This window comes from Vigna umbellata, chromosome 8 (genome assembly GCF_029865625.1).
Source record: "Vigna umbellata cultivar VRB3 chromosome 8, Vumbellata_1.0, whole genome shotgun sequence".
NCBI classification, from domain to species: Eukaryota; Viridiplantae; Streptophyta; class Magnoliopsida; order Fabales; family Fabaceae; genus Vigna; species Vigna umbellata.
In genome coordinates, this window is record NC_142172.1 from 14970162 (window position 1) to 14997199 (window position 27038).

At 36.6% G+C, this 27038-nt stretch overlaps 2 protein-coding genes across 2 annotated transcripts; both read right to left on the reverse strand.

Annotated features, from left to right (window-relative positions):
• Positions 1–12905: 12905 nt before the first annotated feature.
• Positions 12906–16832, reverse strand: LOC148194100 (uncharacterized). Its single transcript, XM_088097107.1, has 6 exons — positions 15619–16832; positions 15012–15402; positions 14844–14930; positions 14676–14759; positions 14216–14558; positions 12906–13162 (listed from the first exon to the last, which is right to left on the reverse strand). Exons 1-6 carry the CDS (start codon positions 16830–16832, stop codon positions 12906–12908), a joined length of 2376 nt encoding a protein of 791 aa, XP_087953233.1.
• Positions 16833–20803: 3971 nt separating this feature from the next.
• LOC124848321 (polygalacturonase-like) lies at positions 20804–24595 on the reverse strand. Its single transcript, XM_047326006.2, has 9 exons — positions 24254–24595; positions 23314–23439; positions 23000–23167; positions 22892–22912; positions 21991–22198; positions 21816–21897; positions 21522–21630; positions 21311–21427; positions 20804–21109 (listed from the first exon to the last, which is right to left on the reverse strand). Exons 1-9 carry the CDS (start codon positions 24584–24586, stop codon positions 20891–20893), a joined length of 1383 nt encoding a protein of 460 aa, XP_047181962.1. The 5' UTR covers positions 24587–24595; the 3' UTR covers positions 20804–20890.
• Between the last annotated feature and the right edge of the window lie 2443 nt (positions 24596–27038).

Genomic DNA, 27038 nt, shown 5'->3' on the forward strand with positions numbered 1-27038 from the left:
CATCGAGGATGTGTCCTCAATGTCCGATAGTTATAGAAGGACGTAGGTTCAAAGTACATCTTATATCTTTACCCTTACAAGGTTTAGATGTAATCTTAGGAATGGATTGGTTATCTGCCAATCGTATCCTTATTGATTGTAGCAAAAAGGAGTTGATTTTTCCTAATCCTGAAGAAGTGGAATTGCTGTCAGTACAACAAGTATTAAAGGAAGTCAAAGAAGGATCTTCGTGTTTCGTTATCTTGACTCATGTGGAAGTCGAGAAAAATGAACAAAATCTCGATGTTCCTATAGTTAATGAGTTTAGTGATGTGTTCCCAGAAGAAGTACCAGGACTGCCTCCTCAACGAGAAATAGAATTCTCCATTGATTTAATACCCGGAGCTGGACCAGTATCAGTAGCCCCATATCGAATGGCTCCGGCGGAGTTAATTGAATTGAAGAAGCAAATTGAAGAACTAATGGAGAAGCAATTTATTCGACCAAGTGTGTCACCTTGGGGAGCACCTGTACTCTTGGTAAAGAAGAAGGATGGAAGCTCTAGATTGTGTATCGACTACAGACAGTTGAACAAGCTAACCATCAAGAACAAATATCCTCTACCTAGGATTGATGATCTGCTGGACCAGTTGCATGGAGCTCAGGTGTTTTCAAAGATAGATCTCAGGTCTGGATATCATCAAATTTTGGTGAAGCCAGAAGATGTACAGAAGACCGCTTTTAGATCCAGATACGGACACTACGAGTATGTAGTTATGCCATTCGGTGTAACTAATGCTCCAGCTCTATTCATGGATTTCATGAACAGAATCTTTCAACCATTCCTAGATAAGTTTGTCGTAGTCTTTATAGATGACATACTTATCTATTCTAAGACTCAAGCAGAACATGTTGAACACTTAAGGACCATCCTTGGGATCTTGAGGGAGAAGAAATTGTATGCAAAGATGTCAAAATGCGAGTTTTGGATGCAAGAAGTGAAATTCTTAGGACATGTTATATCATCTCAAGGCATAGCGGTGGATCCAACAAAAGTTGAAGCAGTGTTGCAATGGGAAAGACCGAAGACTATAACAGAAATAAGGAGTTTTGTGGGATTAGCTGGCTACTATAGAAGGTTTATAGAGAATTTCTCTAGAATAGTAGCGCCTTTAACACAACTAACTCGTAAAGATCAACCTTTTGTCTGGACGGATAAGTGTGAGAAGAGTTTTTTTGAGCTGAAGCAGAAGCTGACTAGTGCACCGGTTTTGGTAATCCCTGAACCAAGTAAAAAGTTTGAAGTTTATTGTGATGCTTCTCATCAGGGATTAGGTTGTGTGCTCATGCAAGAAAGAAAAGTGGTGGCATACGCTTCAAGACAATTAAAAACTCATGAGAAGAACTACCCTACTCATGATTTGGAATTGGCAGCAGTGGTATTTTCCTTGAAGATTTGGCGGCACTATCTCTATGGAGCTCAATTTCAAGTATTCAGCGATCACAAAAGCTTGAAGTACTTATTCGACCAAAAGGAGCTGAATATGAGGCAAAGACGGTGGATGAAATTCTTGAAGGATTATGATTTTGAACTCCTATATCATCCAGGAAAAGCAAACGTGGTAGCCGATGCTTTGAGTAGAAAGGCAATTCATGTTTCTCATTTGATGATCAAAGAACAAGAGTTGGTGGAGAAGTTCAGAGATCTGAAGTTACAGATGGAGTTTGGAGAAGATTTCATTAGATGTAGTAGTCTGACTATATCTAGTGATTTTCTTATTTTAATTAAAGAGAAGCAATTGTCGGATCCTGGCTTGAAAAAGATAACAAAAATGATCGGTACAGAAAAGGCGAAAGAATTTAGGCTAGGATCTGATGATGTATTAAGATTCAGAAGTAGAATATGTGTACCAGACAATGCCGATATAAAAAGACTAATCTTTGAAGAAGGACACAAAAGTCGTTTTAGCATACATCCCGGTATGACTAAAATGTATCAAGATCTCAAGGAGTCCTTTTGGTGGCCAGGAATGAAGAAGGAAGTAGCACAATTTGTAGCGGCTTGTTTAATTTGCCAGAAGGCAAAAGTGGAACATCAGAGACCTGGAGGATTGCTACAACAATTAGACATACCAGAATGGAAATGGGATAGCATTGCTATGGATTTCGTCACCCATTTACCACAGACAATAAGAGGTAATGATTCTATCTGGGTTATCATTGACCGATTGACAAAAACTGCTCACTTTTTAGCAATAAATCTGAGAATGTCGATGGCTAAGTTGGCACAACTGTACATAAAAGAGATAGTAAGATTGCACGGCGTCCCTTCAAGCATTGTGTCAGATCGAGACCCAAGATTCACTTCTAGATTCTGGCAAACTCTACAGGAAGCTATGGGCAGCAAGTTACGAATGAGTTCTGCGTATCATCCCCAAACCGATGGACAATCTGAAAGAACCATCCAATCGTTAGAAGACCTACTCAGAACGTGTGTATTGGATCATCTGGGTAGCTGGGATGAAGTACTTCCTCTAGTGGAGTTCACCTACAACAATAGCTTTCATGCTAGTATTGGAATGGCACCTTACGAGGCTCTGTATGGAAGACGATGTCGAACTCCTTTATGCTGGTACCAGGACGGTGAAAAGGCTCTGATAGGACCTGAATTACTACAACAGACCACGGACAAAGTAAAGTTGATACGAGAAAGAATGAAGGCTTCGCAGAGCAGACAAAAGTCATATGCTGATCAAAGGAGGAGACCATTGGAGTTTGCAGTCGGAGATCATGTCTTTTTGCGGGTGACTTCAACTACAGGAGTAGGAAGGGCTCTTCGTTCGAAGAAACTTTCTCCTAAGTTCATTGGTCCATATCAAATTTTGAGAAGAATTGGGCTTGTCGCTTACGAGATGGCGTTACCTCCTCAGTTAGCCAAACTCCATCCAGTTTTTCACGTTTCTCAACTAAGAAAATATGTTCATGATCCTTCTCACATTTTAGAAGTAGAAGATATTGAAATCAGAGAGGATCTATCTCTAGAAGTGCAACCTGTTTGTATAGGAGACACTAAAACCAAAGAGCTTAGAGGGAAAACTATCAACTTAGTCAGGGTAGTTTGGGATAGGAAAACAGGTGACTCTACCTGGGAATTAGAAGATGATGTAAAACATTCTTATCCCCATCTTTTTTTGTGAAGTGTCGAATTTTCGAGGTCGAAAATTTTTGTTGTTGGGGAGAATGTAAGACCCATGAAAAATATTTAAATTTAATAAATAGTTGTTTTATTTTTATTTTTATAAAGTTAATAAAAGTATGGTAAGAAAAAAATAAATTAAAATTTATGATAGGTAACAATAATAATAATTTCAAAGGAAGGAGTTTAAAAATTTGAGAATTTATTTTAAAAGTTAAAAAAAAAAATGAATGAATAGTAAATAGTAAATAGTGAATAGTGAATAGTGAATAGTGAATAGTTAAAAAAAAAATATTAAAATAAATTGTGGAAGAGGACACTCCACGTAGAATCAATTATTCAGAGATAAGAATGGTGAATAAAAAATAATTTTTGAATAGTAAAAATGAATAGTAAAAGTGAATAGTAAAAATGAATAGTAAAAATGAATAGTAAAAATTTTTGGCTATAAATAGCCAAGGGGGGGAGGATGAAGATTTGCACCAAAATTCTAGGGAAATTGTGAGAGGAGAGAGTTGGAGGAAATTCTAGTTGAAGAGGGGAAATTCTGGAAGTTTCTGGAGAACGGTTTGAGAAGAGGAACCTAAGTCTGGAATAGAGGTAAGGGGAGTTACATTTTGTTTGGTATTATTTTGAGTCTTGTATATGTTGCTTTTGGTTGATCTTAAATCTTGAGTGTGAAGTATTTTGTTTCTGTATGATTTTGAATTTTTGATGAGAACATGCTTTTGTGCTTAGATCCAAGTGTGATAGTTGTAAAATGTGATGTTGATTATGTTATGCATATGTATGCTATTAATTGCCTATGGATGGATTAGAAGTTGTCTAACCGGCTCTGCCAGATTCAACTTCTTGTTTCCCCATACTTTATATTGTTTTCCTTTTTCGTTTTTATTTTTGGAAGGATTAGAAGTTGTCTAACCGGCTCTGCCAGATTCAACTTCTTGTTTCCCCATACTTTATATTGTTTTCCTTATTCGTTTTTATTTTTGGAAGGATTAGAAGTTGTCTAACCGGCTCTGCCAGATTCAACTTCTTATTTCCCCAAACCTGTTATTATTCTTATTATTTAATTACGTTGTATTCTTGGAAGGATGAGAAGTTGTCTAACCGGCTCTGCCAGATTCAACTTCTTGTTTCCCCAAGAGTTTTTATTAAGTTTATTTTAATGATTGTCAAACATTTGATTCTTCTCCGTTGACTATTTATAGTAAGATTTTATTATTGTTAATTTGTTTGTAATATATTTATCTTGTATGATTTCTGTGTTGAATGTATTTTATGATGTTGATATGAAATTATGAATCTGAACATGATATGAGTTTTATGAGGAGATTTTGTAATAGTATGACATGAGTTGAGGAAAATGAGCATGATATGAGTCTCATGGAGAGATTCTATATTGGTATGGTATTAGTGTATATGTTGATGTTGAGGGTCCTGTTGTTGGTGGTTATCCTAAAACTCTAATAATCTTCCAGTATCAATTAGAGAAGGATGTGTTATGTGGTGAGAGTAGTAGGAGGTCCTAGTCTATGTTTATAGACATTAATGGATTAACCTTGTGGGTGATATGATATATTATATTTGGCCAAAATTTTTGTTGTTGAAATCACCACAAGTGCATGACCACCCGAGACTTCCATCAACATTATATCCGGATAATAGAGTCTAGAATGATAATTGCATTTTACATGAATTTATGGTGAATGTATTACGTATAGCAATAGTGTAATGTTTTTCTTTGAATGTTGCATGGTAGCTCACCCTTACTTGTTTGTTTGTGCCGGAAAAATCTTATTTTTGCGATGATCGTATAATGTTTTTGTTATACGGGAGCAGATGAGGGAACGACGTCTGAACCAATTCAAGTGAAGGAGGAAGCAGCAGAAAAATGAAGAATATTTTAAGAAAAAAAAAATAAAACATAAATAAAATTAAGAGTGTTTTATTTATGTGTGAAATTATAATGTATTTCTAGTGTGAACTATGTTACTCCTAAATGGAGATTGTAATATTGTACGATGTTTTCTTTATTAATGAAATAAATTTGGGTGTGAGATGTTTTATATTTTGGGGTGTTACATTAATGAAAGTACTGGAGCTTTCAAATTTATCTTATTTTATTATTAGATTTTAAATTTATTTTACTTTATAATTTGTTAAATGTATAAAAGTGTGCTCATGCATAGAAAGAATTAAAATAGTTCCAGGAAGTTAAAGAAACGTTTCTCTGAAAAATTTTAAACATAAAATTGTTATTTTTTTTAAGTGTTTAATGACGTGTTGATTAAATTATGAAATGACGGTGATGAATTTTTATATATTCCAAACACGTTAGCCTATTCATCGAGTGTATTTTCAACACGTTAACGTTTTATTATGTGTTTAATTTCTCACCATATGAGGAACTTTTACATTATTATCAAAAAATATATTAGGCAAAGTGGAACAACTGAAAATTAATTTTAAATAAGAATTTTCTGACCTTTTTCAATCAATAAAATCAAAATTGAATCATAGTTAATACCATGATTTTATGATTATAATTGTAAAATTGATAAAAAATAATTATGCATAATAATTTATAATTAATTAATAAAACTTGAGGTGGATAATATGGGAGACATTCTAACTCTTATTTTATAAATTAGATAAAAAAAATTATCCAAAATAAGTTATAGGATTTGATGTTGTACTATAAATTAATAGTATTAATTGACATTAGGTGACTTAATAATAAGAAGTTTTTAAAATTGTTCTTTAATATCAAATTAATGAAAGGTAGAAAGTGTGAGTTATCATCAATCATATTTTATTAGACAAGAAAATAAAATAAAAAAAACATGAAAACAAAAAATAACCAAAAACAAATTAGAACAAATGACTAAAATCAAATCAAAACAACATGTGGAGCACACAAAATGGGTCGGATTACTAATAGGGTCAAGAAAAAAAAATTACCCATTAAGATTTTTTCAGAACCCATTTAAAATCCACTAAAAAACTCCATTCGAGTGGACGCCAGGTGTAAGCGATCGGAGCGTCTGAAGTTTAGAAAGTGGAAGACAGGTGTGTGATGCAGATTGGACGAACGATTTTGACGATAGGAGTAAAACTGAAACTTTCAAATTTTCGTGCCACTTCTCTACATGCACCATCCATCTTCAACCTTCTGAAATCTCCTCCTTATCTCTAGATTTCTTCATCTTCTCTCTAAGAAATCTTAACCATTCCTTTCTCCGATCATCACTCAGGCACCATTTTCACTCTTCCGGTCTCAAGGGTTTTCGATTGAACCGATCAGTTTGTGAAGCTGAGCTGGTAAGTTATTCTCTTCACTCAGTCGTGCGTTTTCCTGGACGTGCAAACCAAGTTCTGGTTTCATGTGTTGATCACTCTTCTAAAATGAGTGGTTCTGATAGTGTTTTGGTTTTTACTTGGTTTAGTTTTGGAAATTGTTGAGCATTGAGGGTAGAAGGACTTATAGAGGTGAATGAATAACCTTATCTGGAAACGTTCGGTCACGTTAGAGGTAAGGGAAGCTTATATAATTTGATTTTTTTTATGTTCATTTTTATGTTCGTTTTGAATGGATGCATGTTCGTTGAATTGCTGAATGAATATGATTGTTGCTATGTTTTGACTGTATGAAGTATGAAGATTTACTATGATATGGATGTATGAATTTATAGAGATAAATGTAGAGAAATGAAGTGATATAAAGAATTCTAAGTATGAAATTCCATATGAAAATTTATGTTCGTCACTGAATGGTCTTTGACCGTTCGGTTTTCTTGTGGACTCGGTTGGAACTGGATTCTGTCATTTGGAGAGAATTCCAGTTGAGGACCGAGCGTTTTCATTTTGGTTATAAACTTCAGTATATCTATATGTATTTGTATATTTTGTTCATTCTTGAATACTAGTTAAATAGTATCTTATATTTATCAAGCCTTTATTCTATAAGTTTATTAGTGCTCAGTCTTACACCAAGCGCTCGTACTAAGTAGTGCTCGGTCTTACACCAAGTGCTCGTACTAAGTAGTGCTCGGTCTTACACCAAGTGCTCGTACTAAGTGGTGTTCGGTCTTAAACCAAGCGCTCGACCTTGATTCTGTAATTTAATTTTTAAATAAGAGCATTAAGCCGAAACCAATAGCGTTCGGTCTCTACAGTGCTCGGTCTTCGACTAACACTCGTTCTCCTTGATGTTAAACTCATAAATAAGCTAAGTATTTATAGCATTCGGTTTCTTCATATAATTCCATCACTTATTATTATTCGATGTCCTACAGTATCAGTTTCTATGGTGTTCGGCCTAGAGTCTTAGTACTCGGCCTAGGCTTATTGACGTTCGGTCTAAACTCTCATGAGTCAGTTCATTAAATTGGCTCACCTTGTAAATAACCTTCGATTCTATTAGTCTTTGAGAAATATTATTGTAATCGGTCTCTTTCTCAACCGATAATAACTCTCTCGGTTTTGATCTGTTTTGGAACTGGAGACCTCTCGGTCTCACCCCAAGTGTTCGATCTCGTTCAGGGTTGAAGATTTACGTTCGGTATTTGGTATCCTAAGGGATCTTTGTTCAAATTGGTTCAGTTGAGGTTTAATAATGAAAGATGATGGAATATGATATGGATGAAACGACTTTTGATTATGAAAGAGTATTCCGGGGAGGAATAGCTCATGAATGGATATTGGAATTGGTAAAGTATGAATGTGGGCACGCTAAGCTGGCGGTTCATCCTGATATTCCGTGATTACTCGTTCTCACGTAGAGAAAGGTAAGTCATGTGTGGGAATGGCAGGAGGTCCTAGTCCTTATGGTTAATTTGGACATATAGGACTAACCTCGGGTGGCAGCTATTGAGGGTATCCCAGTTACTACATCACCCGGGTGCACGAACGTCGTAGCTACACAAAATTCATACAGTCCGGACAGTCAGAATCTAGCATTAGGCTTTGCATGTAAAAGTGAATGAACTATCTCGTTTATTTGAATTGCGTGAAATCTATGTTGATACTTGAATTGAATTACATAAGCTTACCCTACTTCCTGTCTTGTTCGTTTTGTACGTTCGGTGGTTGTCCTTCTGTTGCAATGATCATTCGTGTGGATGTGAGCAGAAGGAGAAGCGTTGCTGGAAGAGGGGCTGGAAGAAGAAAATTTGGTAGAGGTAGATGTTAAGGTCGAACAGTAGAACCGTTCGGCCATCTGCTGTTTTATTATCTTAGAGGACCATTCGGTATAAGTATTTATTAAACCGTTCGGTCTAGGATTGTATATTTGTACAGTTTTAATGCCTTACTATTTTGTAAGTCGTTCGACCATAACCGTACATTCTATCTTTTGTAAGAACTGATCTGTAATATTATGAATGTGATGTTCCTATTATATGACTTTACACTATATTTTTGGGATGTTACAGATTCCACTATGCTACAACAGTTCTCAATAACAAACCAAGTTTGCATTAAAATTAAATGTAAATTGATTTAAATTACAATTTGCAAATGTTATTATTTTGGTGATTAAATGACTTTTTTTTTTTGTTCAGAAAAAAAAAATTTAATATGGAAACACTTAGAGTGCTCCAAACCATATAACCATATATACAATATTACTGTATCAAGTAGAAAAGAGATTACATCAGCATTTTCTAAATTCTAACCTTTCTATTGTTAGTGTTTGACTTTTTTCCTTGTATGACTATCCCAGTTGGTCATAAAAGAGGACTATGTTGAAATATATGCCTATATTAATAATCCAAAATGGTGAAAATCTCATTGATTATCTAAATACCATGGCATGATTAATGACTTATATTAAATAGGGTTAAATATGTTTTTAGTCCCTAAACTATTGGCCGTTTCTGGTTTTCGTCCCTCTTCCAAAGTAAGGTACAATTTGATCCTCATTCTTTAGAAAAATATTCGTTTTAGTCCTCAAAATTTTGTTTTTAGTCCTCGTTTTAGTCCTCAAAACGTTCGTTTTTTCGACTAAAACGAACGTTTTTTAAAGATTGAGGACTAAATTGTACCTTACTTTGGAAGAGGGACGAAAACCAGAAACGGTCAATAGTTTAGGGACTAAAAACATATTTAACCCTATTAAATATAAATTTGGAAGTGGAATTTGTTGAATGATTGATACCAAGATTTTCACCCATTCACGTTCTTTATTTCTTTAGGAGATGAGTTTATTGCACTTTTTCTTTTATTGCCATGATTTTGTTGTTTGACACAAGAATAGGAAATGATAAGGATATATAGAGAAATTATTTTCTTTTGTTGTCTTTGTGTGTCCAATTAATTATATATTAATGTTACATCATATACTTGGATTATGCCTTAATTCAATCCTTTAATGGTTTTTTTTTTGGGGGATTTTGATTTACAATATACTTATAATTAACATGACAAAACGAGGTTTTATGAAGGATGACGATAAAATAGTATGTTAACAATTGGGAAAATATTTTGTTACTAGTCAAGAGTTTTAAATGAATATAATCTCTGTTCTATATTAACTCTTTACCATTAATTATAGCTAGTTCATTGTTGTAAATAAAAGTAGTAAGTAAGATGGTAATGGATACCATTTTAGTTAATGTAATTCAATTATTTTATGTATTGATTGAATTAACTAATCTATTTATTATTTTAAATAACTAAGATATACGTACATTTACTTTTGTATCTTTGTAAATTTTAATTAGCGTGAGCAATAATTTTATATATATTAGCACTAAAAAAATTATTAAATAAAAACTAATTTAAAGATAAAAAATAATTAATCATTGATTAAATTATACATTATTTTATAAATTAAAAATTTTGATACTCAAAATAATCTCGATTATTAATAAAAAAATTATAATTGATATAAGAATAAAATTAATGTAACATCCCAAAATACAGTAATTACCATAAATCAGAATTAATTACAATTAACAGTAATCACAAACAGTCTTTACATTAAACTCAGCGTTTAAAAGCCGAACGACTTGAATACGAAAGAACGTACGCTCAAAATACAATCAGAGATGGTTAAGACGAACGGCCTTACAAAATAATTGGCCGAACGTTCATACTATACTAACACGCACAGTACTATTCTAACGAGCACTCTAAGGCTCGGCCTTTACTTCAACCTCCACCAGGTTAGCTTCATCCAAATTTTCTTCTTCCAGCACTTGCTCAAGGGAAGTACCATCATCTGCTCACATCCACAACGGATGATCATTGCATTTGACAAGACGGAGGTACATATACAAGACAACACAATGGAAATGCAAGGGTAAGCTTATAATATTTAATTTATACAATCAACACATACATTTACATTTCAAAACACACATACAACATGTGGTTCATCAAATAATAATCATAGAAAAATGTAATATAAGACAGACCGTCCGGACTGTATGAACCGTGTAGCTACAGGCGTCCTTGCACCCGAGTGATGTAGTAACTGGGATACCCTCAACAGCTGCCACTCGAGGTTAATCCTTCGCCCCTGCTAAGTGAGGGATACGAAAGACCTCCTGCCATTCCCACATATGACTACTCCCTTCTACGTGAAGATGAGCATCACGGAATATCAGGATGGACCAAGCCAGCATTAGCATGCCCACAGTCATACTTTACAAAACTCAATAATCAATCATATCTGAGACGTTCCTCCTTGGAACGCTCGTTAAAATCCATTTCCAATAATTCGTTCACAATATCATTCGCCCATATTAAACGGTTCTCATATTCACATTTTCATTCTGTGTTCCACTCTCTTAAATTCATTAACGTTCATCACTTAATCAATAGAGACTATCGTTACAGTACTCCTACATCCTCGTTTCTGAACAAAAGAAACGAACCATTTATCCACTTAATACGTTTCAACACTAAAAATTTTGAAGGTACTGATCTTAGAAGATATGGATGATACTTAGAAAGATTTTAAGTATAAAGACTCCAGGTAGAATCCAAAGGATACAACCAGTAAGAAAATATTTAGATAAACAACCAAATATGATTAAATTCAGAAGACAACACTGCCAGTCAAAGAACGAACGTTAAATAACAATTTGGACGAACGCCAGTTACGTTCGCATTCAGAATTCAATAATAAGGACGAGCGTTCAGTTATAAAACCGAACCCTCCTTTAACGAACGCTGGGTCAATGACCGAGCATAAATCCGAACGAACGCTTGGTATAAACCGAGCGCTATCTAGGACGAACGCTTCGGTATAAGACCGAGCGCCCATTTGGGACGAACGTTTAATAAAATGACGAACGCTCTGTAAAATGAACGTTCGACACAAAGTCGAATGACATCAAGGACGAACGCTCGACTTAAGGCCGAACGTCATTGAGGACGAACGCTCGACTTAAGGCCGAACGTCACGTATTTATAAAGTTTCAAATATTTATCTATACTGAGCTGAACCGAACGCTCATTCACAAAATTGGGGACGCTCGTTCTCTAGCAGAATTCCTTCCAAATGAAGGAATTCCAAATCTAAGTTATTTTGCTGAACCCCGAACGGTCTATGACCGTACCGGGACGAGCGTCACTTATCAGAGGGGAGATTAAAATTCCAGATTTCTCAAGTTTAACAGAACTTTCCAGATTTCAAATTTATAACTTTATAACTTTCATTCCAGATTTAATTCATCACTAACATCATTCTCATACAGATTTCAACATTTTAATCATTCCAACTCTACCATAATCATACTCCATTCATACGTAATCAAATCATCATGCATTTCAAACCACCAACAATATATACAATCCACGCAAACAGTGATCGTTCATGACAGATAAATCAAAATCAGAAAGCCAGATTCCATAACAGTGGTCAATCATACAGCTCAAACATCATGCAGTTCATACATGCACAATAACAGTGATCATCCATACAACTCAAACCTTACATTTTTCATTCATACAACTCAGATTACACAACATGCAGTATAAATTAAACACATAGCTTCCCTTACCCGGATTAGAATTCAAGCTTGTCCTAGAAGTAAAAATGGCTTTGTCCAACTAACTTTCCTCACGTTCTTGACTCTTCCAAACAAAAATCTAACCATGGAACACAGAACACTTAGAATACATGCTTGCATGTATGAAAAACTCTATTTTTCCAGAAACCTAAGGACGAACTACAGTAAGGAGACTTACCAGGTTGGATTTAATTTCTGTTCGGTCCAAAATGAAGATCACAACTGGACGAACACTCCTACGGTGCTGAAATCGTGATTGGAGAAGAGATATAAGTTTTTACAGTAAAAAGGAAGTTCACTGGTTCAAGAGAGAAGTTGGAGAATATGAAAGGGTGAGTTTCAGAGGTTGAAGATGAGTTCGTGTAAGTGAAAGTGTGTTTTCGAAAAGTCTGATTTTGTTAAACTAACGTTAAATTGGAAGAACGTGTCACAGGTTGCCACATGCACACCAAACTCTGATTTGGAATTCTCTCCCGTGACACGTGGTGTGCTTGCATGCAAAGATTGGTGCATTTTTAATGTAGCAGAGAAATGATGGTGGCTTAAATTTTCGTGCACAGCAGAGGTGAAAATCAGAATTGGGAGTGGGTTTTAAATGGCTGGGAATGAGGTGGCAAGCATTAAGGGTGAGGTGTCAGGATCAACTTAAGCTAATTATTACGGATCTCACATTCTCCCTAACTACAAAAATTTTCGTCCTCGAAAATTTAGAACTTACCCGTGAATAGGTGTGGATATAAGTTCCTCATTGCACTCTCCACTTCCCACGTTGAATCTCCAGTCTTTTCGTCCCATACAATCTTTACCAAACGAATGTCTTTTCCTTTATGCAGCTTGGTACGTTCATCTTCAATGCGGACTGGTTGTAGCTCCAACGTTCGGTCTGGACGCAGTTGAATGTCTTCCAGCTCCAAGACATGAGAAGGATTAGCTATGTATCTCCTAAGCTGAGACACATGGAAGACTGGATGCAGATTTGATAGTTGAGGAGGCAATGCGAGTTCATAGGCCACTGGTCCAATCTTCTTCAATATTTGATACGGCCCTATGAACTTGGGAGACAGTTTCTTTGGACGAACAACTCTGCCTACTCCAGTGATTGGATTCAGTCTCAAAAATACATGATCACCTGCAGCGAATTCCAATGGTCTTCTTCTTCTATCCGCATAGGATTTCTGCCTGCTCAAGGACGTCTTCAACCTATCTTGGATCAACTTAACCTTCTCGGTTGTTTGCTGGATGAGTTCAGGTCCAGTTAGCACGTTCTCTCCCTCTTGGAACCAGCAAAGTGGCGTTCTGCACTTCCTCCCATAGAGAGCTTCAAACGGCGCCATTCCAATACTAGCTTGAAAGCTGTTGTTATACGTGAATTCCACAAGAGGCAGCACCTCATCCCATGCGCCTAAGTGATCTAGGACGCACGTCCTCAGTAGGTCTTCTAGCGTCTGAATAGTACGTTCGGATTGACCGTCCGTTTGCGGATGATATGCTGAACTCATCTGCAGCTTGCTTCCCAATTCACCTTGTAAAGATTGCCAAAACCGAGAGGTGAATCTCGTGTCTCGGTCAGAAACTATGCTTGAAGGTACTCCATGCAGACGAACAATCTCATTAATATACAACTTGGCCAAATTAGTCATTGACATCTTCAGGTTCACGGCCAAGAAGTGTGCGCTCTTCGTTAATCTGTCCACGATCACCCAGATTGAATCATGATTCCTCACCGTTCGTGGTAGATGAGTCACGAAGTCCATGGAAATGCTGTCCCACTTCCATTCAGGAATTTCCAGTGGTTGAAGCAAACCACCTGGTCGTTGGTGTTCGGCCTTAGCACGCTGGCAAGTTAAGCAAGACGCTACAAATCGTGCTACATCACTCTTCATTCCAGGCCACCAAAACGATTTTCGTAGGTCTTGGTACATCTTAGTCATGCCAGGGTGCATGCTAAGACGACTGTGATGAGCTTCCTCCAAAATAATCCGCTTCAGCTCGCCATCGTTAGGAACGCACGTCCTACCCTTGTAACGCAGCATGCCGTCCGTTCCTGTGTTGAAGTCCTTATCTTTATTTGAAACCAGCGCGTTTAATATCTTCACCAGATCTTCATCCTCACGCTGCTTCTTCCAGATTCGATCAAACACATTACTTGATATTCTAAGGTTGCAGCACTTGATGCTGTTCGGTTCTAACTCAAACTGCAACCTTAAATCCCTAAAGCTCTCCACTAAGCTTAACTCTTTAACCATCATAACCGAGACATGCACTGCCTTCCTGCTTAGTGCGTCCGCCACCACATTGGCCTTCCCAGGATGATACAACAGCTCAAACTCATAGTCTTTCAGAAATTCCAACCAACGCCTCTGCCTCATGTTCAATTCCTTTTGATCAAATAAATACTTGAGGCTCTTGTGGTCACTGAAGACTTGGAATGTGGATCCGTATAGGTAATGCCTCCAAATCTTCAATGCGAACACAACCGCTGCCAGTTCCAGGTCGTGTGTGGGGTAGTTCCTCTCATGAATTTTCAATTGGCGAGATGCGTACGCTACTGCCCGCTTCTCCTGCATAAGCACACAGCCCAACCCTTGATGAGATGCATCACAGTAAACTTCAAAGGGCTTGGACGTGTCTGGAATGATTAATACCGGAGCGCTCGTTAATTTCACTTTCAGCTCCTGAAAACGCTCCTCACACAGATCAGTCCAGGCGAACGGTTGATCCTTCCTAGTCAACTGAGTTAGCGGGGCTACTATCTTAGCAAATCCTTCAATAAAACGCCTATAGTAGCCCGCGAGTCCCACAAAGCTACGAACCTCAGCGACCGTACTCGGACTCTTCCAATCCAACACCGCTCGCACTTTAGCTGGATCTACTGAGATACCTCCAGCCGACACCACATGTCCCAAAAATTGCACCTCCTTCATCCAGAATTCGCACTTGGACAGCTTTGCATATAATTCCTTCTCACGTAATACTCCAAGTACAAATCTAAGATGTTCCTCATGCTCGTCTTCTGTCTTGGAATAGACGAGAATATCATCTATGAAGACGACTACAAACTTATCCAAATAAGGCCTGAAGATGCGATTCATATACTCCATGAACACGGCTGGAGCGTTCGTCACTCCAAATGGCATCACCACGTATTCATAATGCCCATACCGCGACCTGAACGCTGTCTTATGAATATCATCCTCCTTAACTCTGATTTGATGATATCCGGATCTCAAATCAATCTTTGAAAATACTGCAGCCCCATGCAGTTGATCTAGTAAGTCATCTATCCTCGGCAATGGGTATTTGTTCTTGATGGTCAGCTTATTTAACTGCCTGTAATCTATGCACAACCGAGAGCTGCCATCCTTCTTCTTCACTAATAGTACTGGCTCTCCCCATGGTGACACGCTCGGTCTAATAAACTGCTTGTCCAAGAGTTCTTCAATTTGTTTCTTCAATTCGGCCAACTCTGCAGGCGCCATTCGGTACGGTTGAACCGAGATAGGTGCTGCTGTCGTCACCAAATCTATGGTGAATTCAACTTCCCGAACAGGAGGCAGTCCAGGGATCTCTTCCGGAAAGACGTCTGGAAACTCGTCCACGACCGTTCGTTCAATACCGCCCTCCCTGGACGTTCGTTCTTTTCCTAATTCTCCGAACTCCTGATATTCCTGTGTCATGATCAGGAAACAGCTTGCTCCTTCCATTATATCCTCCTTTAATTGACCGAGCGTTACTGAAAATTCTTCTTCTTCTTCATCCGGAAACACCAACTCTTTTTTCCCACAATCTATGAGGATGTGATTGGTAGACAACCAATCCATTCCTAGAATCACCTCCAACCCTTGAAGAGGTAGGCAGATGAGATTAACCTTGTACTTACGCCCTTCCAATTCTATAGAACACCGGACGCACATAGTGGACGTCCTAACCTCTCCAGCCGCTGGTGTTGACACCACCAGATCGAACGGCATCTCACTCACTTCTAATCCCAGCTTGCAAACGCACGCCTTCGAGATGAAGGAATGCGTTGCTCCCGAATCAAATAACACGCAGCAAGATGTACCAAACACAAGGCATGTGCTAATGATCAGTGTACCTGAGTTGGCTGCCTCTGCACCAGTAATAGCGTACACACGCCCAGCTGCTTGAGCTCGTCCTCCTCTAGGCTGATTTCTGCCAGCATTTGGTGGCCTCATCACTGCCCGTCCACCCATGTTACAGTCATTTTCCAAGTGTCCGTTTCGCCCACAACGATTACAGTGCTTCACTCCCACCAATTGAGGACAGGACGAACGGTAGTGTGGTCCTCCACACTGGAAACACGTAACATTTCCATACTGACCAGCTCGTCCAGCAGGAACTAAAGCTTGAGAACCGCTCGAATTAGATGGCTGGTTTGGACGAGCGTACGGGGCTCTTCTTGGAGTAACATTGCCCCTGGAAACTGTAGTCCCTCTACTCACTTGTTGTTGCTTCTTGTGCCTTTCCGCTTCTGCCATGTTCTTCTCTAAAACCTTGGCCCTTTCCACCATGGCCGGAAACGTCCGTATACACAAACTGGAGATCAAAACCTTCAAGTCACTCCGCAGTCCGTTTTCAAACTTACGGCACTGCCATTCTTCGTTTGTGGCCATCGTGTTGAAACGAACCAAGTGTTTGAACTTGTTCGTATATTCAGAAATAGACATCCCGCCTTGGACCAGTTGAAGAAACTCCACCTCTTTTGCAAACCGGACGCTATCAGGAAAATATTCTTCGTAGAATTTACCCCTAAACACTTCCCAAGTAATAGGAGTTTGAGCGTCTGTCAAGAGAGCTTTCACGCTCGTCCACCAGTGGTTCGCCTCACCAGTCAACAAATACTCAGCGTACGCCAACCTGTTCACATCTGGGCAGCGTTTGGCGTTGAAAATTCTCTCAATATCTCCCAGCCACTGATCAGCCTCATCAGGGAGGCACTTCCCACTGAACTTAGCTGGGTGATGCTGCAGGAAGCTCTCCAAACTCCACTCGGCAGCAGGTTGAGCAGCGTTTGAAGAAGATGCTCCAGGCGCACCTCTAGTTGCAGCCAAGATTTCCATCAACTGCCTTTGCGTGTTTTCAGAATTGACACGCGAGGCCTCCAAACCTTGCATAGCAGCTTGGTTTTGCTGCATCAGGGTGGCGTTTTGCTCCAGCAACGTGGTGTTCTGTTGATGCAGTCGTTCAACTACGGTTTCCAACAACCTAGCGTTGCTGGACGTATCGGACTCATTCGGTTGGGGAGGAGGAGGAAGTCTAGGCGCCATTAGTTCTCTGGATCAGAGAAAAACAAGCGTTAGTAAAGTTCGAGAGTTAAAACAATAACTCATTAACACATAATAAGCACACAGCAAAAACGTAGTGCACTCATAGCCTACAGTGTTCCTTAAAAGAACAAAACTGCTCTGATACCACTAATGTAACATCCCAAAATACAGTAATTACCATAAATCAGAATTAATTACAATTAACAGTAATCACAAACAGTCTTTACATTAAACTCAGCGTTTAAAAGCCGAACGGCTTGAATACGAAAGAACGTACGCTCAAAATACAATCAGAGATGGTTAAGACGAACGGCCTTACAAAATAATTGGCCGAACGTTCATACTATACTAACACGCACAGTACTATTCTAACGAGCACTCTAAGGCTCGGCCTTTACTTCAACCTCTACCAGGTTAGCTTCATCCAAATTTTCTTCTTCCAGCACTTGCTCAAGGGAAGTACCATCATCTGCTCACATCCACAACGGATGATCATTGCATTTGACAAGACGGAGGTACATATACAAGACAACACAATGGAAATGCAAGGGTAAGCTTATAATATTTAATTTATACAATCAACACATACATTTACATTTCAAAACACACATACAGCATGTGGTTCATCAAATAATAATCATAGAAAAATGTAATATAAGACAGACCGTCCGGACTGTATGAACCGTGTAGCTACAGGCGTCCTTGCACCCGAGTGATGTAGTAACTGGGATACCCTCAACAGCTGCCACTCGAGGTTAATCCTTCGCCCCTGCTAAGTGAGGGATACGAAAGACCTCCTGCCATTCCCACATATGACTACTCCCTTCTACGTGAAGATGAGCATCACGGAATATCAGGATGGACCAAGCCAGCATTAGCATGCCCACAGTCATACTTTACAAAACTCAATAATCAATCATATCTGAGACGTTCCTCCTTGGAACGCTCGTTAAAATCCATTTCCAATAATTCGTTCACAATATCATTCGCCCATATTAAACGGTTCTCATATTCACATTTTCATTCTGTGTTCCACTCTCTTAAATTCATTAACGTTCATCACTTAATCAATAGAGACTATCGTTACAGTACTCCTACATCCTCGTTTCTGAACAAAAGAAACGAACCATTTATCCACTTAATACGTTTCAACACTAAAAATTTTGAAGGTACTGATCTTAGAAGATATGGATGATACTTAGAAAGATTTTAAGTATAAAGACTCCAGGTAGAATCCAAAGGATACAACCAGTAAGAAAATATTTAGATAAACAACCAAATATGATTAAATTCAGAAGACAACACTGCCAGTCAAAGAACGAACGTTAAATAACAATTTGGACGAACGCCAGTTACGTTCGCATTCAGAATTCAATAATAAGGACGAGCGTTCAGTTATAAAACCGAACCCTCCTTTAACGAACGCTGGGTCAATGACCGAGCATAAATCCGAACGAACGCTTGGTATAAACCGAGCGCTATCTAGGACGAACGCTTCGGTATAAGACCGAGCGCCCATTTGGGACGAACGTTTAATAAAATGACGAACGCTCTGTAAAATGAACGTTCGACACAAAGTCGAATGACATCAAGGACGAACGCTCGACTTAAGGCCGAACGTCATTGAGGACGAACGCTCGACTTAAGGCCGAACGTCACGTATTTATAAAGTTTCAAATATTTATCTATACTGAGCTGAACCGAACGCTCATTCACAAAATTGGGGACGCTCGTTCTCTAGCAGAATTCCTTCCAAATGAAGGAATTCCAAATCTAAGTTATTTTGCTGAACCCCGAACGGTCTATGACCGTACCGGGACGAGCGTCACTTATCAGAGGGGAGATTAAAATTCCAGATTTCTCAAGTTTAACAGAACTTTCCAGATTTCAAATTTATAACTTTATAACTTTCATTCCAGATTTAATTCATCACTAACATCATTCTCATACAGATTTCAACATTTTAATCATTCCAACTCTACCATAATCATACTCCATTCATACGTAATCAAATCATCATGCATTTCAAACCACCAACAATATATACAATCCACGCAAACAGTGATCGTTCATGACAGATAAATCAAAATCAGAAAGCCAGATTCCATAACAGTGGTCAATCATACAGCTCAAACATCATGCAGTTCATACATGCACAATAACAGTGATCATCCATACAACTCAAACCTTACATTTTTCATTCATACAACTCAGATTACACAACATGCAGTATAAATTAAACACATAGCTTCCCTTACCCGGATTAGAATTCAAGCTTGTCCTAGAAGTAAAAATGGCTTTGTCCAACTAACTTTCCTCACGTTCTTGACTCTTCCAAACAAAAATCTAACCATGGAACACAGAACACTTAGAATACATGCTTGCATGTATGAAAAACTCTATTTTTCCAGAAACCTAAGGACGAACTACAGTAAGGAGACTTACCAGGTTGGATTTAATTTCTGTTCGGTCCAAAATGAAGATCACAACTGGACGAACACTCCTACGGTGCTGAAATCGTGATTGGAGAAGAGATATAAGTTTTTACAGTAAAAAGGAAGTTCACTGGTTCAAGAGAGAAGTTGGAGAATATGAAAGGGTGAGTTTCAGAGGTTGAAGATGAGTTCGTGTAAGTGAAAGTGTGTTTTCGAAAAGTCTGATTTTGTTAAACTAACGTTAAATTGGAAGAACGTGTCACAGGTTGCCACATGCACACCAAACTCTGATTTGGAATTCTCTCCCGTGACACGTGGTGTGCTTGCATGCAAAGATTGGTGCATTTTTAATGTAGCAGAGAAATGATGGTGGCTTAAATTTTCGTGCACAGCAGAGGTGAAAATCAGAATTGGGAGTGGGTTTTAAATGGCTGGGAATGAGGTGGCAAGCATTAAGGGTGAGGTGTCAGGATCAACTTAAGCTAATTATTACGGATCTCACAATTAATCTTTAACATTAACCATCAACTTACTTACATATTACTAAATTTTAAATTAGAGTCTAATTTAATAATAAAGATAAATTATTATTAACTTATTTTCTTTGAATCATGATTGAACGTTGAATCAAATTTTGGCACGAAAGGTTGCATATATCTCCCCGTACATAATACATAGAAACAGAGTGATAAACAAAATATTGATAACTAAATCTTATTAATAAATAGCTAAAATTAAAACACATGTATAGTTTGAAATATTTAAATCCTAACTCTGTGTGTGTGTATAATTTTGAAAGCTATAAAGTAAAATATGATATGTTAAATTTTATTTATGGAACATAGAAGAAATGATGAGAATGAACAGTGGCTATGATAGAAATATGATTGTTGGCTGCTATACAAATGAATTAGCCTTATTATCGTGTGCAAAACAATGTTGCATTATTTGGAAGTGTGTTTGGTGTATCTATGGGCATTGAGGGTTAACATCTCCTCTGTAGGACAATTGAACACTGTTGCATGAAGCTTTGGCCCCTTCTCCATCTTCACGTTCAAGCTCTACGTTCTGCAACACTATCCCTTTGCATGGAAACTTCTCGCTGCACTCAAATTGCACACCCACATCAGAAGCACTTGTGCCTTTTATGTTTTCGTATAACACATTCCTAATCTGAACTGCAGATTTCTGCAACAACATAACCTAAGAATTAGGTCAAAGTTGTAGTTTTTTTTTTCTTTAAGTTAAAGACTGAAATCACAGAAAACAAAATTCAAAACTAAGACATAAAATGCTTGCTTAAGGTACAATGTCATTTAAAATAATGATTCAAATTCACTCATGATTACATGAATGGGTGAAAAATGTTAGAGAATCTGAATTATTTACTTGTTTTTTGCATGGTGTGGCTTGATCACAGTAATTTTGATCTATTATTATGGGATTCGTTACTTTGTCCATTTCAATGTTCTGAAACTTGATGTTGCTTGCACTTCCTGAACCTCCCTGCATGCATGCACGTACATAATAAATTAACTAAAATATATATACATATATATATACTCACTACAGTAAAATGGTTCTTCAAATATCAAATTACCTGCCATGTTTTAATTCTTACTCCATTTGTAGTTCCAGAAAATTTAGCTCCGTTTACCATTACTCCTGAAACAAAATCCTTGGATTTCGCAGACCCTAAGCTTCCGATGCTGATATCATTATTGCAAAAGAAGTCACATTTTAATTAATCATTTCAATAAAGAGTTCTAGAAAAAAAAAATTACCCCATTCAAATTTGCTTGATAAGTTTTATAAAAAAGGTTATCAAAACTTCTTTTGTAATTCGTCTCAGTTATGGAATACAGAAGATCGATGATTATGTTGTTGAACGTACCTGATACCATGGCCTGGTCCGCAGGTTATTTTTGTGGCTAGCACATTCATGGATCCACTTTCTATTGATATACAATCATCACCTGCAAGAGTTGAAACCGAAAGAGATTTAGAAACTTAAAGAAATTCAATGCTTTATCAGTTTTATTATTTTGAAACATGTAGATTAAGAATACCAGTTCCTATAACTGTGTTCGAGATTTGTATGTTTTGAGTGTTTGTGATGTGAATTCCATCAGTGTTTGGGCTGTCTTCAGGTGCTGTCACGGTGAGACCAGAAGCAATAACATTCTTAGATTCTTCGAAGGACACATGCATCTGTTGGCCATTCTTTATTGTCAAATCCTCAACTGTTAAGTAGTTGCACTGGTAGAAAGTCAACGCCTGCAAAGATACAAAACAATTGTTATATTTGAAGGTTAATTGCACCAGGGAATTAATGGATCTTCTTCTGTCACATTCCACCTTTGATATATTATTTTTTTTTTCCTTCTAAACAATTCTGCAATTTTATATAATATTAAATTTTCTTTAATCATACAAATAATTTATTATTGGAAATAATAACTAATACTTTCCACAAAAATGTATATATAATACTAATAACAATAATGAGCTAGATATATATGGTACTAACTCTGATTTTATATATAAAATTGCTTTAATTGGCTACATTAAATTTATTATCTCCTAATGAGTTTTTCCTATCCTCATGAAAGAGAGAGGGTTGTCAAAGAAATTAAATTATCATAATTATTGTTTATTGACGAGAAAATGCAGAGTGTTTTTTTTTTTGTGAAAAAATATACGGTGATAAATAATTGTTTTAAAAAGGATTAATCAAATAATCTTTACGTAGACACCATTAATATTTCAATCAAAGAAGTTGTTGTATATATTTTAAAAAAGAAATTATATACACTTTCTTTATTTAAACTTGAACCCTTTAAAATATGTTTAAAAATAAAATCATAACATAACTCTAAATAATATCTCAAATATTTTAACACTTAAAATTTTGAACATGGAAGATCCATTCTCATAAATTTCAATCCAAATTGAGAGAGCAATACATACCGTAGGGGCCTTCTTGCAAGGCTGCAAATGGAAAAACACAGAAGAATAGTTAGCTTTTGAATATGATATATGAATCAAAGATAACAATATTGTAATATAATATCTTACAAGCTTAGGGTTCTTTTTGCATGAGTTTTGCCACCATATGTTTCCATTTCCATCGATGGTTCCACCACCATTAACTGATAGTTTCTGAACACTGTCGAACATAAGCCAGTGTGTGCGGTCTTCACTGTAATCTGATGGATTATCTGATGCTACAAGGGTTCCAGAGATCTGATTAAAAAAAGAAAAGAAAAAGAGATCATCGTACCTTATAATTAATCTATGTTACTCTGTTGCAGATATTATTTACATATATAATAATTGTAATGCTTTTAAGAATGTTTGGAACTGGAAATTTGAATCTGTGGCTTTCTAACCTGTACTGCGATGTTGGATTTGCAAGGGCCAGAAAATGTGATTGGCTTGAGTAGATAATTTTTCTGCGGCACCACAAAAACTGCTCCTGCATATGAACATGCTACTTCCCAAGCCTTCTTGAATGCCTGAAGCAACCAACCCATATAAGCCAAAAATAATACTTCAAATATTCACTTATATAAATCGTCACTAAATTTACAACATTATGTCTATCGTATACAAAACAAACATAAGAAAATGTACGATAACATCTTTTAAATAAATGATAATCTATAAGAGATAAACATAAAAGAGAATTTTACGTCCGAGTCTCACAAGTTTGAGATAAATTTACTTATATTGAAAAAACTTAATTTGTACTATCTAATTGTCCTAATTTCATTTCAAAAAATACATCTTTTCCTTAAACTTTATGTATAAAATTAAAAGAAAGTCGTTGAAAATAAAACTCCAATTAAATTATTTTGAAAGTAAGATATGCTTAATTGATATTACTAAATATTTGACTCAGACACAGTAAATTAATATCGTTTACCATCAGAAGATATTAATTAAATCACTAAGCACCAATTTGTTAGATGATAATTAAACTACTATATGCTACAATATTGTAATTTATCTTCTCCGTTATCATTAATAATAGAAAAAATATATATATTATCCTGACTTGGTCTCCACAGTTTTACCTTTTTTTTTTCAATCTTTTGAGTTGTTATGACATGCTATATCACTATTTTATTTCTAACCTTCCATATTAGTTACATTGATTGAAAAAACTCATCAACATATACATGTGCAAAACATGCAAAAAGACATATAATATGTTGTCATACTTACGAAGTTCGACAATAAATATATATTTTTTGGTGAAACTATATATTACGAAGTGTGAGTTTAGAACATGCATGTGAGAAGAATTTGTGAGGTGAGAATATTTACCAGAGTGTCATCACTTTTACCATCTCCTCGAGCTCCATAATCATTGACGTTAACCATTTTAAGGGAAGAAGAAATGTGACCCAATTTGCCAAAACTCTTAAAGTTGAAAACATTTGTACTCTGCATGATGAAGTTCTTGTCTTTAGGAGAACCCTCATGAAATAACCTAAGTGGGTCCTCTGGCACTGTGCTATGAGCAAAAGAAACCAACATGGCAACAAGAAACAAAAGGAGGTGGTGTTGTCTTGGGAGGGCCATTGTTTCTTCAATTTCCCTTTGTGTGAAAGTGAGAATAGATGGTATCTTGAATAATGGTGTTGAAAGAAGTTTCATGAAAATGGCTATGGCTGATATCCAAGTTGGTGAGGAATTGATTAGAAGTTTGTGTATTTATAGAGAAATAAATGGAGATGATTAGGTTTTTTTTCTTACATATAAGGATATGTTACGGTATGGGAAGCTAGGGTATGAGTGATTGAGACGAAAGAATCACTAGGGTTCGATGACTTTAATTTGCTCCATACATGCTTGTTTCCACAAAGTTTACCAATGTGTCAGTTCATTTATGTGATATGTATGTCTAATATGACCTAAATATTAATGATAAGTAAATATCATTACTACGTAACTACGTATATGTATCAATTAGCTCTAGACACAATTTTAAGTTGGTTTAATTAACTTGAAATTAAGGATTGAAATACTTGACCTAGTTTTCGATAGGCTTCTCATTCATATATAGGCTTTCTATGAATTTCATCAAGTACATGTTTAGAAATCTTCTTTATCTAGTAAAAAAAAATAGAAGAAATGATTTTTTTATAAATTAAAATTAATTTATGTGTACGATAATTGGAATAACAAGTCATAATTGTTTTAAGTTATTTTTTTTAGTTTACTTACGAATTAATATTGGAAAAAAGAAATATTGAGAGACTTCTTAAAGATACATTTACCACTTATGTTAGGATTGAGCTTTAAGTTTTTCCTCACGTACAAATTGAACTATATTATTTGAACTAAGTTACCTTCCATTTATATATGTGTTTTAGGTGCAATAAATGGAAATAGGTTATAATGGGTGTGTTTGCATAGAAGTTGGGAGGGGGAAAGGTTTATAAGAGGTGTGTTTAATTTTAATACTCATTCTCATTTATGTGAAAGTTTTTATAAACTTATATTGCTAACTCCTTATCATATTTTAATGTTTACAATTGCAATTTATACATATATTTTAGACAATTAATTTTTATATTAAGTAATTAGTTATATTTTAATTCTCGATAAACATAATTTACACAAAGTGTGACATCCCAATTATATAGAAAAACATATATAATAAAGACGTCATCATGCATAATATAGGAAAGTAGTGAAGAGCAATTAGGATTACAATCATCCTCAAAATAGCTTTAGAATTTAAACTTTAACAAAAGAGGTCTAAACTGTAAACTTAAAGAGGAAAAATATTTCAGAATATCATCAAATGACTAAGAAACTCCTAGGAAGCCTAAACTGCAACATTGTCGTCTTCTTCCAAAGTTGTCTCCAAAGAAACCTCCTCGTCATCTGCTCCCATCCAAGTGGATGATCATCGCAAAAGGAATCATACACAAACAACACAAACAAGCAAGGGTGAGCTAGGTATAAGAAGCATGTTATACAGTCACACACAGTATGCATAGTTCACTCTAAACATGGTAAATGACATTACAAGACTTGTTGCATTATAAACCGACTCGCTCGGACTAGAATGATTGTCGAGCTATGGCGAGTTATGCACTCGTGGTGGCCTCTACTGCTTTGCAAAGTCATTGCCAATGGGTTCCACCCTACCACACTCACGAGGTTAGTCCGTTTCGTGCCTTGAAGCATACTCGAATCCTTCAAGACTAGGACCTCCTGCTACTACTCACCACATGATTCAATCCTCTCTACTTGAGAATGATTGATCATTGTAGTTTTAGGAAAACCCCCAAGACTGAGCTGTCATGCAATCATTCTACACACTACTAGGGCACTGCCATGTATCTCTCCTTGAGAATCATGGAATTACGTCCATGAACCATACTTGTTACACTTACGCCAATCACAACTTTGTTTCATACATACTTCTAAACTATAATTCACACACAATACAACATACCCTCAATCATGTTGCAAAATCTAGCCACCCAAATCAGTTATATAGACATACATACACCCTGGCAGTCAAACAACATCAAACAGCTCAAACAGATGAGGAAAAATGTGAAACTCACTGAACCAGGTCGCGCAGCGCACCAAGGTGCAAGGCAAGACAGCAAAAATTCGCACAGCGCACCACCCTTGGTGCACTGAGCGAATTTTCCTGACGGGGGAGCCTGTCAGCTAAAATTCGCATAGCGCACATGGTGGCTCTGAACAATCTGCAGAACGAAATTCTGCAAATTTCAAGCACTCAACACCCCAGAACTCGTTCTATACCTCTTCCTTAACTTCTAATGATCCTAGGTCGTAGTATAAGCCTAATTAAACTTGTCTATTTGATTATAAACATTATTAACATGATTTTGAAGTGATCAATACCCAACTTTTAACTTAAAACTCTGATTTCATTAACCCAATAACCCAATTTCAATTCTACCATTTTGAACATGACTTTACTCAGTTTTATGACCCTAACCAGTTCTAATTGACTCACCCAAGCTAGCCAAACTGCCCAATTGCACTCAAGACCACCTATTCTCAAATTTACTACCTCACTTCCCTTACAGTAACCTAAAACAGTACATGTGCACCTACT

Excerpts from the sequence above, each read along its gene's own strand:
- LOC148194100 (XM_088097107.1), bottom strand. The coding sequence starts at position 16,832 with ATGGCCACAAACGAAGAATGGCAGTGCCGTAAGTTTGAAAACGGACTG. Across the intron at positions 15,403-15,618 it reads GAAGAACTCTTGGACAAGCA|AGTTAAGGAGGATGATATTC; the intron begins GTTTATTAGACC and ends TCATCAAATCAG. Across the intron at positions 13,163-14,215 it reads CGGCATGCTGCGTTACAAGG|TCTTCCATGTGTCTCAGCTT; the intron begins GTAGGACGTGCG and ends ATCTGCATCCAG.
- LOC124848321 (XM_047326006.2), bottom strand. The coding sequence starts at position 24,586 with ATGAAACTTCTTTCAACACCATTATTCAAGATACCATCTATTCTCACT. Across the intron at positions 22,913-22,999 it reads GCAAAAAGAACCCTAAGCTT|CCTTGCAAGAAGGCCCCTAC; the intron begins GTAAGATATTAT and ends TTCCATTTGCAG. Across the intron at positions 21,110-21,310 it reads CCACACCATGCAAAAAACAA|AAATCTGCAGTTCAGATTAG; the intron begins GTAAATAATTCA and ends ATGTTGTTGCAG.